The sequence below is a fragment of the Podarcis raffonei genome, chromosome 12 (assembly GCF_027172205.1).
Source record: "Podarcis raffonei isolate rPodRaf1 chromosome 12, rPodRaf1.pri, whole genome shotgun sequence".
NCBI lineage: Eukaryota > Metazoa > Chordata > Lepidosauria > Squamata > Lacertidae > Podarcis > Podarcis raffonei.
The window spans coordinates 26808177-26827930 of NC_070613.1; the positions used below are offsets into that span (position 1 = coordinate 26808177).

At 42.0% G+C, this 19754-nt stretch overlaps 1 protein-coding gene across 10 annotated transcripts in view; it reads left to right on the forward strand.

Annotated features, from left to right (window-relative positions):
- AKAP9 (A-kinase anchoring protein 9) overlaps window positions 1-19754 on the forward strand; it is a 119614-nt gene that overhangs the window by 41632 nt on the left and 58228 nt on the right. For 9 of the 10 annotated variants that reach the window (XM_053359323.1, XM_053359312.1, XM_053359316.1 and 6 more), the window contains 7 exons: window positions 155-245; window positions 882-956; window positions 1967-2320; window positions 2979-3203; window positions 4550-4690; window positions 5162-5262; window positions 6663-6871. In XM_053359323.1, the coding sequence (XP_053215298.1) occupies window positions 155-245; window positions 882-956; window positions 1967-2320; window positions 2979-3203; window positions 4550-4690; window positions 5162-5262; window positions 6663-6871 (1196 nt within the window). The remainder of the gene's footprint in view (window positions 1-154; window positions 246-881; window positions 957-1966; window positions 2321-2978; window positions 3204-4549; window positions 4691-5161; window positions 5263-6662; window positions 6872-19754) is intronic. The other variant, XM_053359322.1, reaches the window with a different exon arrangement.

Consider the following 19754-nt stretch of genomic DNA (forward strand, 5'->3'; position numbering starts at 1 on the left):
TGAGAAACAATGGTGATTATGTTATCTATTAATATTGGATTGCTTTGGAAAGTTTCATTGTATCTGTGACTCTGATGGGTGTTTTCTTTTAACAATGGACACATCTTAGAGGAAATGTCACCTAGTGCTTCACCTTTTAAAAATTTCTTTTTAGTATTTCTGTGGAATCACAGGAAAATGAAGTTAAGCAGAATGGGAAGAACACCAAAAGTAGTCGTCAACAATGTACAGAAAACCCAGAAGAGGTACGGTACTGTAGATTACTCTGGATTTTTTTTCAGCATACTTTTTAGTGTTTACAAATAAGAGATCCTCATCAACATAAACCACACACAAAACTTGTAAACAGATTTCATCTGGGATTAACTGATTTGCAGTGATTGAACTACCTTTAGCATTATTTAAGTAGATTTGGGCCTCTTGAGCAAATGATAACACTGTAAAGTGATTCCATACTTGGTCAGGAGATTCTCCTCACTCTTAACAACTTCTGTTTGATTCCGAGATAGAACACTCAGCATGTGTTTCAAAAGGGTAATGTGCTGTGTTAATTCTGCTGCAGCAAAAAAAGGGGGCTTTGTGGTATGGGCTGTTATTACCTACCTACAATATGAGATGCAGGATGAGCCACTGCTGAGCCCCTACAAAAACCTGTGCTTTAGCCAGTAAAAAAGCTGCTATTATATTACTTGTAGAAATCAGTGTTGTATACAACTTTGAAAGTCTATGCCTGGCCATCACCTTGCTTCACGCTGAAGGCATAGTTTATAATATGTACAGTTAACCTTTTAGAATAGTCAAAAGTGATTTTCTTTTTTTAAAAAAAATCTTTTAAAATGAATACATTTCCTGTTTCTGTTTTTTTTTAAATGTATATATAGCTCACTAATGACATTGCTGTTACTGAATTTCTGGAAGAACAGTACCAAGAAAAATTACTACAAGAAGTAGCAAAGGTACCATCTTTCTTGGGCAATATATTGGGGCTTAATTCAGAATCATGCCAAAACATGGTTAAGGAAGGTTTACTATAGTTTGGCATTACATCTAAACTGACAGACAGTGTATATAGGCCAACCAGAGAGCCAACTGCCTGTAAATACTGGAGTGCTGAGCAAACAAGACTGGCAAACAGTGTAAAGCATCATTTATGTGGTAGTTTAAAACAGGGTTGGGGAACCTAAGGCTGGGGGGTGGGTTGTCAAATGAATCCCTTAAAGCCTTTCTGTTCCACACGTGAGTCTCCCAGGGCCATACCCCTCATCAGCCCTGCACTCTCATCATAGCCTTTTGCCTAGCTTGAATGTCTCCTTGAACTGTGATGCCTCGATGAAGGGAGGAGTGGTGGTGGTGGGTGATGGAGTGTAGAAACCTCTGGTTTTTGGGTGGCTGAAATGTAGCCAACTGTCCAGACATAAGAGAGTACCTCCATTACTTCACCCAGATTTGCCTCTGTGTCAGCTGACCACTGGCATGTGATTCCCTGTGCCCCACAAGTTGTCCGTGAGGAAATGCAGCTCATGGTCTGGAAAACTTTCTCCAGACCTGATTCAGACTGTAGTTTGGCTTCTCAACTATGGTTAGCACAAATCATGGTTTGGTATAAACTGAACTGAGTCAAGAAGTACTCCTGTCAGTGCTGTGTGCATTGTGGAATATTTTGAGGAGTACGTCTTGCCTTGTAAGCAAGTCCTTATATAGATATTGCCCATTGTACTACTTCAGCTTTATTCCTTCATTCCTTTAGCTAAGTCCTGTTAACCCATGTATATTTCTGCCATTTATCAAATGTCACAAATGATTAAAAATAAAAATCATTTGTTTTGTTGAATACTTGTTTTAATATGCATAATGCAAGCTTAATTTTACGCTGTCATTGGTGGAGGGAATGTATCATTCGTTGATCTATATGAAAATCTAAAGTAGCTCCTCTCTTTCTCTCACTCTCAATTTGTTATTTATTAAGGTGGTGGTAACCATGAGCGTTGAGTTTGCACAGAAAAATGAACTAGCAAGGATTGCAAATCTAAAGGAAGAAGAAATGTTATCGGTAGTACCAATAGAAACTCAGCAAGAAAATAATTTCACTAGAAAGGAATGTCTTGAAAAATTCGATAGTGCTTCTCTTCTCATTTCGATGCCTAATTATGAAGAATCCAAATCACTTAGCAGAGAGATCAGTGAAGAATGTGGTGAAATTTCATCACTTGAAGGACAATTTCAACCAGATGTTAAGCCTGCTAAAACATTTGGGTTACACAACTTTGATTCAACAATCTCTTCCTTAAATGATAGAGAGCTTATGCAGAATACATCTCTGGTAAATACAGTCAAACATATTTCAAAAAAATTACTTTGAAAATCATAATTTGGTGAATTTTCTTTGTTCCCAGTGCATGGTTAGCAAACCACTCATTCTGTTGTGAAGTACACAATAATGCTTGAGAATGGGGGTAGGGTGGGTATCCTGTAATTGTGGTGGTTGATATTCAACTTGTATAGTTCAAACCAGGCTTCCTCAACTTTGGCCCTCCAGATGTTTTTTGGCCTACAACTCCCATGATCCCTAGCTAGCAGGACCAGTGGTCAGGGATGCTGGGAATTGTAGTCTCAAAGCATCTGGAGGGCCGAGGTTGAGAAAGCCTGGTTCAAACACAATAATGTAAAAAAGGACATAAAAGACTATTTCACTAAGGTTGCAATCCTTTACGCTTATTTTGGAGTAAGTTTTCTTGAACTTGATGGTGCTTACTTTGAGTATATATCTATAGGACTGCACTGTAAATAACATTTTATTACCATAAATGTTCTTATTAGTGAAGCGTGGCTTTAAACTTCTTGAGTTTTAAAATCTGATGTTTCTCACTTAATAGGCTCATGTATTTTGTGGTATACATGCAAAGCTGTATCTATGTAAGGTAAAAATTTTACTTCATGGAACTCATACCATTTTTAATACTTACCAACAAAAATTACAGATTCAGAATGAAGTTTCAACCTCCAGCATAGTATCTTCAAGTCAGAGATCATTGTATGAAGAGCGTTTGGAAGATATGCGTCAAGAGCTTGTCCGTCAGCATCAGGAACATCAGCAGGCAACAGAAATATTGAAACAGGGTCACATGAAGCAGATGGAGCTGCAGAAAGAAAACCAAGAGATCCTCCTAGCAGAGCTTGATAGGCTTAAAGTACAATTAGCAGAGGTAATGTGAGCCCTGAGACAGGAAAGATCTGGAAATATGGGCAAAAAAACCCCCAAAACCACCCTCCCCTGCCCATGGTTTTCTATAAGACTTATGACATGCACAAACAGATGCATATTGTCGAAATAAATAAATAAAATTAAAAATTATCCAGTAGCACCTTAGAGACCAGCTAAGTTTGTTCTGGGTATAAGCTTTCGTGTGCATGCGCACTTCTTCAGATGGTATCTAAAGAATATGCTACTGGACAAATTTTAAATTTATTTCAACTGCTTCAGACCAACACGGCTACCTACCTGAATCTAGATGCATATTGTGTGAAGGATACCTTTTTTACTTGTTTGGCTTGAAATTTCCTTTATTACTTTTTTTTAAAAAAAATACAGATAAATTGAGTAGCTTTCTTGTCACTACCAATGCGGTATTGGCAATTCTCATAAACTCAAAGAGCCTTGGGGATATTTCATGAATTGAACAGTGGTCCTTGCCTTTTACAAGCATCAGTTCTGCTGCTGCTGCACTGTACTGAACCTAAGTCATGATTTGGCTTAGTTTGTCATCCAAATCCAGGCTCATGGTTTAGCTCTCTCTAGGCAACCCACGAACAGAAATTCTATAGATGTCTTTGATATGAGAATGAAAAGGTTCTACATTTTGCCTGAAATTAAATAATACCACCCCATAAGGAATGCAAATAAAGGGGTGTTTGTGTCAATCTTATGGCGGAATTGATTAAGCAGTATGAATACATTTTGTTTGCCAATATATGTTAAAAACTCTGTGTATGTATGGGGGGGGGAGGAAGAAAGGAAGGAAGGGGGGGAGAGAGATATTCTATCCAGACTTGCTTTCAGTGGAGTTTTATTTGCATAGAGGAAGGGGAGCTGGGTTCTCCCCCCCCCCAATTTCTCCTTTGCCCTTGCAGCCACCTGGAAAGCTATTCTAGAGGGCTACAGAACCCTCAAGAACAGCATAGAAGGTGGATGCAAGGGAAAGGAATAATGGGCAAAAATCACTGTAGTCCTCCTGCAGCTGAGAGCGTCTGCTGGGTCTCCGTTCCTTCCATGAATGTTAAGTCCAGAGCAAACATATTTATATACACATATAAATATTTTGTGTGTGTGTGTGCACGCGAGCGCGCACATACGCACACACACCCCTGAACTGTTTATCTTAGTGTCCTAATTTTAGACTGGGTTTTCTCTTTAATCCTGTAACCAAAGTGAACAGAATTTTAATGGTGTCATATCTGGGACCCAGCCTTACGATTGTCAGATACAGTATATATCTGATTCCTTTTGTGGTATTTCTAATATGTTAGTGGTGTGCTCTTCTTCTTTTTTTAGAGTGACACACTGGATAGTGAAAGCATCATCACAGAAAGAGAACAAATGCTTTTAGAGGAACTAGAATCACTAAAGGAGCAGCTCCTGGCAGGGAGAGAGAAGCTACCCTGTGAGCTAAAAACCAGTGGTACTCAGACACAGGTAGTGTAGACTTTGGCTGTCTTTAGAAGCTGCGGAATGTAAATGAAGTAGCCTTGCTATTGTTGCTCTTTTCAACACAGGACATTTTCCTATTAGGTGTCAGATTTACTTAAATGGGGTTTGATTAAATAAGAAGGTGGGGCATAGGCAGCTGACATGATATTGAAAGCAAACTCTAATTTTAATGTTGCTGTAGTAACGCCCAACAAGGAACTAAGAAACTGTTTACTTAGCACAACAAACTTGATTCTTATAGGCTGTGACTAAACTATTTCAATCTGTAGCTTGAGGTATCTGATAACAGGATAGTTAACTATTACTTAAATCTATATAAAGCTTGTGGATTATGGTGTGGCGGTTTTCCCCCTCCCGTTTTCATAACATGACTGTGAAGCAGAAAAGCGTGCTGATTCCAATATGACGGGATTTTTGTATCTTTTTTCCTCTCTGCCATTGCCAAAACTTACCCAGAGTGAAAATGTAAGTCAGAATGAATCCAAAGAGAAAATTGGTGAAGGTGAAGATGAAGGAAAGCATGAAGGAACTTCTCCGGATATCCTTTCCAAAGAAAGGTATGCTGTTAAGAAGACTGAGATATTTCAGCCTGAGAAACTTTATGCTAACAGCTGGAAGAAATTGCATAACTTTGAGGCTGATAGGTCAATGTCAATGATATGTTAGCACTTTGCTAGCAGTCAAGCTATGTAATCTGATGACAGATCTGTAGATGTTTTCATCTCAAGGCATTGCTTGACTAAAATGAGCCTCGATTGGATTCTTGTCTCTTTTTACTTTGAATGCTTACACATTAAAAACTCAGGGTGGGGTGTTAAAATTTAATTACTGAATTAAATAAGTAGCCGTATTATCACTGGAATTTGTAGTGATCATTAGTGCCTTGTGCCACATCTATGGCTGTGTTCTATATGCGAAACTGATTTGTCCATATGCATTAAGCTCCATGATATCATTATACCTTTATTCTAACTTACATTTTACAGTTTGGTTTTTCGTTACAGTGATTTTTCTGGTTGACAGATACAAGCTGTGTGATTACAATAAAAAGAACCATGTAATGTCGCTTGTGGTTTTCTCTGCACGATTCTCAAAGTGGTTTAAAAGTCAATCCCTCTTCCCGAGGAACTCTCAGAACCCTTAAACTACAGTTCTCATGGTTCTTTAGGAGAAGCTGGGACTATTTAAAGTGGTGTAATGTTACTTTAAATGTATAGTGCAGATGGGGCCTTGGTTCTGAGCAAACATGTCCCCAAAGGTGCCCCAAAAATCTCTTAAACATGCATAAGTTGGTGCTCAAAATATCAGTTCTATGCATGATTATTTGGGGTAGGCTCCATTTAACATAGTGGAACTTAATATACCGTATTTTTTGCACCATAACACTCACTTTTTTCCTCCTAAAAAGTAAGGGGAAATGTCTGTGCGTGTTATGGAGGGAATGCCTACGGGTGGCATGCCTACGGACTTTCCTCCTCTAAAAACTACGTGCGTGTTATGGTCCGGTGCGTGTTATAGAGCGAAAAATACGGTACACAGGATCAAGCAACAGAAAAGATTTTCTTTTTATCCATCAAAATACTGTAAAAGCCCTCCTAGATCAGATCAAAGTTTCATCTCATCCAACATCCTGTTATCATTGGGAGTTGGAACCATTGAGTATGCTAGTAAACCCCTTTGCTTATTGCGCTACCTGGGGGAGTCATTTAGTTCTGATGTTCCCTTATCCATGGCTTTGAGTCATTAACTTTATTCATGTGGCAGTAAGTGGTATTTGGTTCAGTTTGAGTTAATACGCCAATCACACAACTTTCTACCGTTTGTTGCTTATTTGGATTTTGTTAAGTTTTGTCTGCATCTTTATACCCTGCATCTAATATTTCTGTTACTGTTGTGTAATGTGTAAATCTCAATGCACAAATTTTGATTGAGTTCGCTTTCTGTTTTCTGTTTCCAGATGTGCCTTGCAGAAAGCTAATAACAGACTGCTGAAGATTCTGTTGGAAGTCGTGAAGACGACTGTAGCTGTAGAAGAAACAATTGGCCGCCATGTTGTAGGACTTCTGGATCGCTCATCTAAATGTCAGTTGCCTTTTAAAAGTCTTGCATGGGAGACCAGAGCTGAGGATTCCACAAAACCAAGCATCTGTGTGGCATACGAAGCAGGTACTTGCAATGAGGCCATGCTCTCTGTTGCTTTTATGTGGAAGCTATTCAGAATCTGTACTGCCAACAACAGGTGTGTTAAGGGAACTCTAAAATTTGGCTCTAAAACTAATTCTGTAATAAGAAACCTACAACTGAGTTTGGATTTATATAGTTTAGGGCTTTAATTTTAATTGGATCTTTTCCATGGAATGGAGTGGGCTCCATGATGCCATTGGTTCCATGGGATGTAAATTTCTAAGAACTTAATAGTATCTTGCTGGTTCAGGCCAGTAGTCCATCTCTTCCAGTATCTTCTTCTCACAATGGCCAGCCAGAAGCCTGTGGGAAATCCACAACAGGATCCAAACACAAGAGCATTCTCCCCTTCTGTGGTTTCCAGCAGCTGGTATTCAGAAGCATCACTGCCACCAACTGGGGATGTAGAACACAGCTCTATGTTGAAGGATGTGCTTTTGTAGGTCTCAGACAAAGACAGGGAGCTGGATAAACAAAACCCACTACCCCGCTGTGAGAATATTGATATTTGGCTGAAAGAGTGTGTGTGTGTGTGTGTGTGTGTGTGTGTGTGTGTGTGTGTTTGTGTGTGTGTGTGTTTGAAGTAGTGTGCTTGAACAATATGTTGATTGATGCTCAACATTTTTAATTCTGCAGCAGGTAATTAACTGTAATCAGGCAACAACTACATCTTAGTACAAGCTTGATGACAACTCCAATCATAGCTGTCAACTTTTCCCTTTTTAAAAGGGAAATTCCCTTATTCCGAATAGGATTCCTTGCAAGAAAAGGGGAAAGTTGGCAGCTATGTGTCTCTTCTGTAAGCAGCAGCAATCTCAAAGTTTGTGCGGAGAGCTTCATTTGCTCAGCTTATTTTCAAGTAGACAGGACATTATGTTCAGCCGTTAATATGGCAACCTGGCTTATCACAGTTTCCTGACCTATTCCATTCCATTGTAAAGATGATATTTCTGCATCAGTGAGGATCTCCACATATTTCTGTGTTGCATTAGCAATAAATAAATAAGTAAAATAGAAAACTGAATGTATATTTAGGCATCAGATGATTATTCATTTCTGATTACCAGTGCTTGAAACTAGATGCTGAAGTAGATTTCCAGACCTTAGTTAAAGAAATCTGGCTGCATTGATGGCTAATTTTAGACATAACACTAAATGCTAGTTAACAAGACCATGGAAGAAAAGGAATAATTTGTGCAGAAGAGGGAGTGTTCCAGGTCATAGCACACTCGCAGTCTCTTAACCATAATTAACAATACTGCAACCAGATGAGACCTTAGTAATGGCTAATCAGACAGTCAAAATAAAACAAGCACACACATTACCAGAAGATGGGAGTACCAGTAGGTCTTAGAACTTTAGAACATGTATCCTTGTCTATATTTACTATGGTACTGTAAACATAAAGAGATTGGGAGTTAATGTTAAGCAATAGAGTATCCTTTGTTATACTTCAGCATTAAAATGTCTTGTGTGAGCATTGTCAGAGATGGAACACTGTAATATGTTGACCAGCGGTCTTACCTCATTCTTAGTTTTACATTATGAGTGCTTTTACAGGGCCACTAAGGAAATGTTCCTACCTACATTATTACTGAAATAAAGTGAAGTTTGTTGAAAAAATGCTTCTGGAAATGAACTGGCATGCTTGGCTGCTGAATATTGAAGCTAAAACGTCTTAAAATTGTAATTAAATGTTTTCTATGTAACTCATGCCGATGAGATTTACAAATTACAGTGATATAGGACTTATGAAAAATGCCAATGAAGCACTTCCCAGAGGTTTTTTCCCTATTTAAAAGCCTGGGACTGCTGTGGAATAGGTAGACTGGAGGTTGCCAGCTAAATGTATGAATCTTACTCCTGAGGTATCAGCAGTACTCTTGAAGTTTAGGTGTTTGCAAATTGCTTTGGGGTTCTCTTCTTGTTAACACTATCTCTGTTCTATGGCATTTCTACATTATTTAGTCTTCCTGTGAGAAAGATCATGCTGTCTTTTGCTCTGTTGTTTTTCCTTCTTCTCTCCATTCAGTGTGGTCTGCTTGCTCATGTGGCACAACGGTGTGCCTGGTTTCCTAGTGGCAGACTGACCTAGTGCCTCTGGGGGTATATCAACAGGGCCACTTGAAAGAGACCAAGAAAGGAGGTGTGGGAAGAGATTGTGTAATCAAGAAGAAAAACTCAAAAGCCTTTTTTAAAAAAAGAAAAAAGATACTAGGACATTGGAAGAGGGTGACATGAAAAGTTTTTCAGAGAAGGCTCTAACACATTTGTGAGGATTCAGTTTCATTTTCCTCAAAAACTCCTGGCTGACCAGCTTTCCTTGTACATAGTGTTTAGAGATGGGGTGACTCTGTATTTTTGATTGGTGTTGCATTGAGAAGAACTGTATATGTTTGGTATGAGAGTTTGAGTAGGTAGATTTAGGCAGATTTATCTGCAAGATTTTTTTGGTAGGGTGGGGTTGGGAGGAAGAGGAGGAATCTCTCCATTATCTATTTTACCTGCCTGTGTCTCTCCCTCCCCTTTTCCTAACCCCATAGCACAGGGGTAGGCAAGGTTTACCTCACTTGGACCGGTTCACTCCAGCAGAGATTACTCCATGGGCCAGATCACGTGATATCCAGCGCCTGCGGAGACGTGATTTATGGCACTGTGGAAGCGAGTCCCCGCGCTGTGTTGTGCCAGTTTAGCCCAGCACACGGGGATTCGACGAGCGGGTGGCTTGGTTCAGGGGAGGCTTGAGGGCTGGTTAAACGACCCCCCCCCCGTGGGCTGCTTGTGGCCCATGGGCCTCAGGTTGCTGACCCCTGCCATAGCAGGTCAGCGATGGCTTCCAGCCCACCTCCAAAGCCTCTTAAGTGTGTTGCATTTGTTTCAACCGTTGTTTTGCTTAATTAACCTGACAGGACTCCCCAGCAGATTTCTTACTCTGGGCTGAGGAACAGAATAAGTGTTAAATAGTTTCTACCCACCCCTTTCCTCCGTTGCTTTTCATAGCTACTACTCTAAGGACAATGATTGTGAAACCGCAAAGACTTTGCGGTTCACCTTGTTGGTACCACTGGAAGCTAAAACTCAAAGAGCACAGTGTAAGTAATGCTGAGATTGCGTGCTTGTCTCTAACCAGAAATCACTGCAAACAGATGCTTGCGACAACAGAGGAATGAATGGAACATTATCTGGATTTTCAAAAGCAAATTAGTGCTTGAATTGTACAGTCATACCTCGGGTTGAATACACTTCAAGTTGAGCGCGTTCAAGTTGCGTTCCGCGGCAACCCGGAAGTAACAGAGCGCATTACTTCCGGGTTTCGCCGCTTGCGCATGCACAGACGCTCAAAATGACATCACGTGCATGCGCAGAAGCGTCGAAAAACGACGCGTGTGTGCACAGACTTGCCGTTGCTAGTTACGTTTGCTTCTAGATGAGAACGGGGCTCCGGAACGGATCCCGTTCATATCTAGAGGTACCACTGTATCTCTGTAGTCTGACTACAGTGGGGTGACTCTTGTGTGAACAAAGAAGAAAATATTTAGTATTGCTTAGTATGGATGAATGGTTGTTGAAGTTAGTGGAGAAAAAATATTGCTGGTATTTGTTAATAATAATTACTTTTTGTGTGGAAGACAAAATGAATGAACCTAAGACATTTGGGTCTGAAGATTGGGGAAGTATTGCCTAGCAGAAGATAGAACAGCTGGATGTCATCCTAGAGTGAATATTTTTTATTTTTTATGTATATAACTGGCAGAAGGAACATCAGAAGTCCTTTTTATCAATTTTCCTTTTTCCTTTCCCCGTTTTTTCTTCTATTCTTTTTTATATCCTTCCTTCTCTCTTTTTTCCTCTTTTGCTTTCCTTGGTGTCCTCTAATCTGGGACATTATTGGAATTATACAAACATGAAGGTGATGGTTGGTTGGTGAATGACCCAGTGTGAGAGGCAGGGAAGGGAAGATCTCCCAAGGTGAGAGACAGGAAGAAGATGGGGAAGCTCCCAGGTGAGAGCTGGGAGGGTCTACCCCTTTCTGTGTAGGACGCAGATTTACCTTTGAGAGACAAAATCTGCGTTTTCTTTTCTCTTTCTCTTTATTTTCTTTTCCTGTTTTTGTTCTTATTTATGTTAGTTTTTTATTGTATTGTATTATGAAAAAGCCTTAATAAAATCTTATGAGAAATAAAAAAAGAATTCTGTCTATGCAGGAGAAAAAGCTAGTTTTAGGATCACTCAGGCAGTATTATGTAGTTAATACCATATTGGCCCGAATATAAGCTGCACCCGAATATAAGCTGCACATTTAAAAGTCAAGAGGGGGGGGGGAGAAAAAAAAGACAATACCTGAATATAAGCTGTTCCCTTCCTAGCCTTGGGGGAGAGGACAGGGAATTACGCGCGGGGCTGGTGCCCCTTCGCTGTTCTCCTGGTGCTATTTGCCCCGTGCTCCTGGCTGCATACTGGATATTTTTTGTAAGTTCACAAATATAAGCCGCACTTTAACTTTTCACGGTCGAAATTTGGGGGGAAAGTGCAGCTTATATTCGGGCCAATATGGTATATTGTTTTACCAAATGATTCTGAAACTGTTTTGTGATTGTTGTTTGACATTACCATAGAGCAGGAATAGGCAACCTGGTACTCCTTCTAGTTCTTGGTAGTACCTTAACTACTGGCCGTGCTTGGTGTGCTTGATGAGAGTTGTAGTACAACACCTTCCAGCCCTGGACTCCCCATATCTCATCTATGTTGGCCCTCAGTTAGTCATTTGTTGTAATTCTGCTCTTTGGAGCATAGGTAATGTGTGCAGTGAAATACAAGACTATACTTGCCTTCTTGTGAACAATTGGACTTTAAAAGCAACAACCCGTGAGTAGTACGGAAATTGGATTTGCAAAGAAAATTTTTTTTTGAATTAGGCACAATCGGGGAAGGCGCAAACAGGAAGTCCGTCTCCCCGTCTTGTAAATAATTTAAAGCAAGGACTAGTTAACTAAGGTCGAGAGAACTTCTTCTTTATTGGGTAAAAGACATTAATTTCACGATTTGGCAGTATAAGTAATTTTACTAGAGGATAAGAGCTAATTTTGAGAGCTGAAGTGCCACCCCACCCCCTGGACCCGGGAGTGATCCGCGAGAGAGCCTGTTGAGGAGATATAGAAGAGTTTGACAGCTGTCAAATTAGCTGTCAAGAAGGAAAAAGAGAACTTTGTTTCTGCTGTCTCTGCTGGATATATTTGTTACAATTTGGTTATATTTTGTTGAAAACAAGGAAGAACTGATACAAACTAACTTGATTTTTGGATTTGAACTGGAAGGAAGATTAAGTAACCAAAATCCCTCTAGAGGGGGTTTTGGGACACTACAAGAATGGCTGAAGGAGGAAAAATTCAAGCTAAATTGGACAGAGTTTTTCTTCTCTTGGGAAAGTTACAAGGCCAAATTGATGTTTTGGCTACCAATGTTGCAACTCTGGACTTAACAGTAAACAAATTCATTGAATTTGATAAGGATTTGACTCAGGAAGTTCATGCAGCTGGACAAGAAGAGAAACTTGAGAGATTTGAGAGTGTGGAGAAAGAGATATATGTTGTTTCTGAGGAAAAGGAAGGAGGAGATGTAATGTTGCAGATGACAAAGGAGAGCCAGAGGCCTGACATGATGGCTACAAAGGAAAATAAGTACTGGATGATGAAAATCTGGTCTGAATTGGAGATTGAAGAATGGAGAGATCTCCTTATGTGGAGATCTGAAGACCTATGGATTACAAATTTGATTAAGGTGGAAGTTGGCGCTTTCGGGACATTTGGACTTAAAAGGAGTAAGAAACAAGATTCGGGCTCCACTTTTAAGTACGGAGGTCTGGCTGGAAGAAACATGGACCCTATTGGGACAGAGCTTCTCCGAGATCTGGTGTTTAATACTAAGGACTACCAAAAAAACCGGCAGAGAGGAATTGAGAGAGAATTAAGAGCCTCGGATGTGAGGTCTCCAGGCTGATAGTAGACTAAGACTGATGGACATTTGTTGGGGATCGAAACCGGGAAAGGGGGGGTGGGGTTTGGGAATCCAAAGGGTGCAGAATTATAATCTGTTTTTTTTTATTTTGTTTTGTTATTAGTATGAAAATTGGGGAATTCGTGGAAGGGAATTTGGGTCGACTTTAGAAAAAGGTTTTAAGAATGAGCACTGATGTACAAATATTGATGTTTATAAGTTAAAATTGGTTTTTCTAAAATGAATTAAATATAAAAAGGTCAAAAATTGGGGATAAGAACTTGTTGAACTAACAATTTGAATTGGAATATAAGAAGGGGAGGTGTGGGGAAGTCAGGGAAATATGTTATTGAAAATACGGATTGTAAACTTTATGTGTTTTTAACTTTTTTGTTTTTTGTTTTTTGATTTTTTAATGTATTAAGGTGGAAAATCTCAATAAATATCTTTTAAAAAATAAAAATAAACACTGATGAACCTTGTCATACTGATTTATAGAGTATAGAATTTAATGACATGACATTTTGTTCGCTACCTGTTTCAGCACGAAGGCTTCTAATTTTTATTACAAAAATGAATTGTTCATTCTGTGAGCAGAAAGAGTAAGAGTGCATCATAGTTAAATATAAAGAAATATAAAGAAATCTGCACCTTCCAGTCTCAATATCTTCCTTAATCCTTGGCTCCAATTACGAACCCCGCTTACTATTTGTTTGTATTTTGTTTGTTTGTTTGTTTGTTTGTTTAACTTACCCTTTGTTACAAGATCCTAGGGTAAGTTATAACAATTAAATATACAATTATAAAAACAAATAGACTCTGGATCAGGCACTTCCAACTCCCAAGACATTGCGATCTATTCAAAGTTGTTGAGCTTTTCTTAGGAAGCCAAAGTTGATCGACCAGTAGATCGCAATGTCTTGGGAGTTGGAAGTGTCTGATCCAGATCGACCTGTTGAGTATGCATGGACTAGATGATCCTCTTGGTGCCTCCCAACTCTACAATTCTATGATACTATGATTCTGTATGAAACAATACAAACTTTTAAAAATAATTCCATGTATGCAAACAGTTAAAATAGTTCCAGTACAGATACAGACTGGGATCTCCACTTAAAAGGCTTGTTGAAAGAGTATGGTCTTCTGGAGGCACCAAAAGGACAATAGAGACAGGCTGTCTAATATGTGACCAGGGAGGTAGGGGGGCGGATTCCAAAGGGTAGGTGCCATGACACTAAATGAATTTTAAACAAGAATTATGCTAAAGTTTCTCCAATGTGTGAATTATAAATGCACTCTGATTTAATGATATTTTTTTTAGATTAGAAAAATTGTGTTAGCCATAGTTGGTCTCACCAGATTATTAAGCGTGGTTAAGGAAAAGCAAAAGTCAAGTAAAAGCTTCCAATTCCTCCTGGCCATGTGGGAGTAAAAGAGTCTTATGACTTGACCATGACACTTGTGGTTGGTTTACTGTGATGGACAAACACAGCCAGTATATGTTATAAGAAATGGTTTGGAATATTAAGCTAAATGCCGTTTCCTTAAATTGGCCAACTATGTCAGCTGAACTCGCATAGTTAAAAACATCGGTTCCTATAAAATACCCTCTCAATTTTAAATGGTGTATAGGGGGCCAAAATACACATTTGGTGATAAATCGAGATAGCACAGCTGACTGGAACTTAGTAAGCAACTCTATATAAGGAATATATCTAAGTCATTCATTCTTTTGGTTTAGTATGTCAACCAAGCTAAAAAAATAAATCCCAGTAGATTTGGGGGTTTAATGTCAGAGATGGTTATATAATCAAGGACTTGCTGTGTCTGCAAATAATTATCTACCACTGTGCTTGCACAATAGTACAGAACTGCATGTGGTATTATACAAGAATGCTATCTGGTCTGGAACTGAAGACTTTTTCAGATAAGACAAAACTCCAATGCAGAAAGTGCCTCCATGTAAAACTAGGACACCCCAAAAGTTGAGCTTTTTTTAGGAAGACCCAAAATTGGGTCAAATACTAGTAAAACATAACATATAAGCCATATGCAGGCTACCATGATTTGTGTTGGTGCACCTACACAAACATTTGCTATGTAACCATATTGTATTTATTCTTAACTATTGAGATTTATTGCAGATCAATGCAAAATTCTTTGCTCAGGAGCAATCTTAGACTTTCTGAAGCAGCTTACACCGGTGTTGCTGCCTGTTATGTATTCAGTGGTCTGTGTTTGCCTGAGCTTGAGTCTGGACTAAGGATTCTGAGCCCGTGTTCTGATTTGATACAGGATATCCAATCACAGAAGAATTCAGGATTTGGGCCTCTGCCATTGGCCCTTAAACTCTGAGTTATGATTCACAGCTTGGAAGTTTAGACAGCCAATCACGGTGGGAGTGGGAGTGGCCCAAGCCTTCATAAATGTATATAAGCAGTTGCTTTGTCCCCGTTGTCAAGTTCTTTTAGTTCAGTAAATGTTCTTGTTGTTATCCCTGTGTCTTGCCTTGTGGGAACCCACCTACACTTCACTGCCTATCTGTTGACGTAAGGAAAACCAGAGTTCCTGAAGATAAAACGTTGATTCTGAAACATGATAAGCTTTGGTAATTGGCACTTGGGGGAACTAGTTTCTCTTGGTTGCATATTTTCTGACTTCAGTTCCTCCCTCCAATTCTGTTGTTTTGGAAACCATGTGATATGTCGAAAAATTCAGGCGTATACAACTGTGTACACATGGATTACGCGCTGTTTCATAGATGGAAATGCTTTGCATGTGTGAATGATATCACATCTGAAGCATCACTTATGAGGAATGACTAAGGGACGCGGGTGGCGCTGTGGGTTAAACCACAGAGCCTAAGGCTTGCCGATCAGAAGGTTGGCAGTTCGAATCCCCGCAATGGGGTAAGCTCCCGTTGCTCGGTCCCTGCTCCTGCCAACCTAGCAATTCGAAAGCACGTCAAAGTGAAGTAGATTAATAGGTACCACTCCGGCGGGAAGGTAAACGGCGTTTCCGTACTGTGATGGGATGATGAGCTGCTTGTGCGTAAAATCCTAATCCCTCAGAGTTTGGCTAAGTCCCCAAACCTCTGTCTGTGATGGAGCTCCTTAAACATGACTCCATCAATCGCTCGTTGAATCGGACAGTGGGCGTTTACGGAACTTCTTCCAGCATAAAAGCTCCTTAACGGAAACGCGTCTTCTGGACTCTCGGCGTGACAGTTTCCGCCGAGGAGTGGGTGTCCCTACAGGAGGTCCTGAAATCTCCCCGCTGCTCCCGCTTGAAGTGTCTCTGAGCCCTCCCTCCGACTCACTTTCCCTTGGAACTCCACTTCTCCCCCTGCTGGTCCCCTCCTCCGCTGAATGGTCTCTCTCACCCTCCATGAGCCCTTTCACCTCCTTAGTCTCAGATGGCAGTTCCCTGACATCCACCTCCCCTCCAGGGCCCCCTTCACCCCCTTCCCTCCCCTCCTCTGCGGGAGGTGAGGGAGCAAAACCCCTGAAGGAACCTCCCTCATCTTCCGAAGTTTCGAACACTTCCCTCCACCTTTTGCTGTCTCCGGTTTCCAAGTACTCCTCCTCATCGGAGTCTGTTCCTCCTTCCAACTCCGATTCCCTGAATCCCTCCAGTTCCTCCTCATCGTCGGTGGTGCCAAAGTACTCCCTCCGAAACCTCGCTACTGGCTGAGGTTTCCTGGGGAACCTTTGGTGAAACGTTTCGATCAAGATCTCGTCACGGACCTCCTCTGCCTTCACCCAGGTGTTTTCCGACTCCGGTTCCCCTTCCCACGCGACCAAATACTCCACCTGATTACCCTTCCACCTGGAGTCGATGATTTCCGCCACATGGTTGCGGCTTTCCCTTTCTTCTATGGCTGGCCCCCGTGTGGATACCCCTTCACCTTCCCCCCTGTATGGTGACAGTAATGACCTGTGGAATACTGGGTGCAGTTTCATGTGGTTCGGTAACCGGAGTCTGAACGCCACTGGGTTGACCTGTTGGATGACCTCAAATGGTCCCAATCTTTTGGGTCTCAATTTCTTGCAACCCCCCTTGAACGGCAACCCTTGGGTTGATAGCCAGACCCGACTCCCCACCCTAATTGTTTCACCTTCCCTTCTGCTCTTGTCTGCCTGCCTCTTATATTCTTCCTTAGCCCTTTCTAAGTTGAGTTGGAGTTGACGATGGATCGCTTCCATTTCTTCTACAAAAAGTTCCGCGGCCGGAACACTCCATCTTTCCCCTCCTTCCCCTGGAAACGCCCTGGGGTGGCACCCATAATTAGCCAAAAAGGGGCTCATCCCGGTGGACACATTCTCAGCATTATTGTAAGCAAATTCCGCTAGTGCCAACTTTTCGACCCAATCGTTCTCTCTGTCATTGACATAACACCTCAGGTATTGTTGGAGAATACCGTTTGCTCTCTCCGCCTGCCCATTGGTCTCAGGGTGCCTGGCAGTCGAAAAGTTGACCTCTACGTGCAATAAGCTCATAAGTTTCCTCCAGAATCTGGACGTGAACTGTTTCCCTCTGTTGGAAACCACCCTCAAGGGGGCGCCATGCAGTCTGAAAATATGTTCTACAAACAATTTCGCTGTTTCTTCCGCCGTGACTGCATGTGAGCAAGCTACAAAGTGACCCATCTTAGTTAACAGGTCTACTACGACTAGTATGGCGGTTTTCCCCTGGGATTTGGGCAGATCAGTCATAAAATCTATCGACACCGCCTCCCACGGTCGTTCTGGTGTGGGTAACGGTTCTAATAACCCCGCTGGTGCCCGCCTTTCTCCTTTGGCTCTCTGGCATTGGTCACACCTTCTCACATACTCCCGTACATCCTCCCTCACCTTGGGCCACCAAAACTCCCTGGTCACCAACCACATGGTCTTGTGTTGCCCAAAATGCCCCGCTGTGGGATTGTCGTGCAGCTGTTTGAGTACTCTCCCCCTCAATTCCCCTTCGGGTATATATAGCGCCCCTCTGTAATACAATGCCCCGTTTCTTTCTTCAAAACCCCCGGGGTCTTCTCCCTCTCTCCTTAGACCTCTGAGCTTGTCCTGGGCGTACTCATCATTTACCGTTCCCTCTACCAGTTCTCTTTGCCCCACCCAGGCCGCACCACACACCCAGTGGTCCTCTGGGATAATATGTCTCTCTTCCGGCGCTCCCTCCCCCTCCAAATATTCAGGTTTGCGAGAGAGAGCGTCCACTCTGATGTTTTCTGGACCTGGCACATAGCAAATTTCAAAATGGAATCTGGAGAACTCCTGGGCCCATCTCACTTGTCGTTGGTTGAGCACCCGTGCCGTTCTCCAATACTCCAAATTCTTGTGGTCCGTACACACTTGCACCTTATGTTGTGCGCCAATTAGTAAGTGTCTCCATCTCCGGAACGCTTCGTGAATGGCGAGTAGTTCTCGGTCATATACCGTGTAGTTCCTCTCGGATTTGTTCAGCTTACGCGAAAAGAAGGCACACGGTCTCCATTCCGACTTATTGCTCCCTGGCTGAAGCAGCACCGCCCCCACCGCCCGGTCTGAGGCATCAGTTTCCACTCTCATGGGTTTTTGTAAATCCACATGCAGGAGCTGTTCTTCCGAAGCGAATGCCCTTTTCAATTCCTCAAAAGCATGCTCCGCCTCCGCCGTCCAAACGAATTTCTTCTTGCTGCTTAGACAGTCCGTGATGGGAGCCGTTAAGTGGGCAAAGTTCTTGATGAATTTACGGTAAAAGTTCCCAAACCCTAAGAACCTTTGCACATCTTTTTTCGTTTTCGGTGTCTTCCATTCCAGCACCGCCTGGACCTTCCCTGGATCCATGGCTAATCCCTTGTCTGATAAGCGGTACCCCAGGAATTCCACCTCCTTGGTGTGGAACTGACACTTCTCCAATTTCACCCACAACTGGTTTGCTTGCAGCTGGCTCAGCACTTCCCTGACATCCTTTACATGCTGCTCCTCATTCTCTGAATATATCAGCACGTCATCGAGGAAGGCCACGCAATTCTTGTAGAGCAAAGGTCCCAGTACGTGGTTCATGAGCGATTGAAAACAGGCGGAGCCTGATTGTAATCCGAATGGCATAACGAGATATTCAAACGCCCCCAAAGGGGTGAACATGGTGGTTTTCCATTCATCCCCCTTCTTTATTCGTATCAGGTTGTATGCTCCTCTCAGGTCCAGTTTCGTGAATATCTTTCCCTTCCTCACCCTGGTCAAAATGTCATCAATCCTGGGCATGGGGAAAGTCACTGGTTCTGACACGGCATTTAGGGCCCGGTAGTCCACGACCAATCTCGGTTTATCCGTGTTTTTTTTGTCCACAAAAAACACTGGGCTCCCCCCCACCGCTCTGGACTCTCTGATGAAGCCCCTCTTCAGGTTTTTATCAATAAACTCCCTTAACTCCTGCATTTCCCTGTCTGACATGGCGTACAGCTTGCCCACGGGGAGCTGGGCCCCAGGGACCAGATTAATTTGGCAGTCAAAGTCTCTGTGCGGTGGTAATTTATCTGCTTCCCTTTCACTGAAGACCTTGCTCAGGTCAGCGTATTGTTTGGGCACCTTCCCTTTGTCCGCCACTTCCGTCCCTGCTAGAGAGGCTTTTGCCCCTTCTGGCACCTTTCCCTCTCTGCGGTGTTCCAGACCATGTGCTGACCCAAAGGAGACCACTCTCTGATGCCAGCCCACTAGCGGGTCATGCAACGCTAGCCAGCTCATTCCCAAAATGACTGGAGCCCCTCCCAGGGTGGCTACATTGAACGCTATCCTCTCAGTGTGCCTGGCCACCCTCATAACCATTGGGACGGTTTGTAGGCTGACTTCTCCTCCCAGCAGCTCCCTCCCATCGATCGTGGTGACCTGCA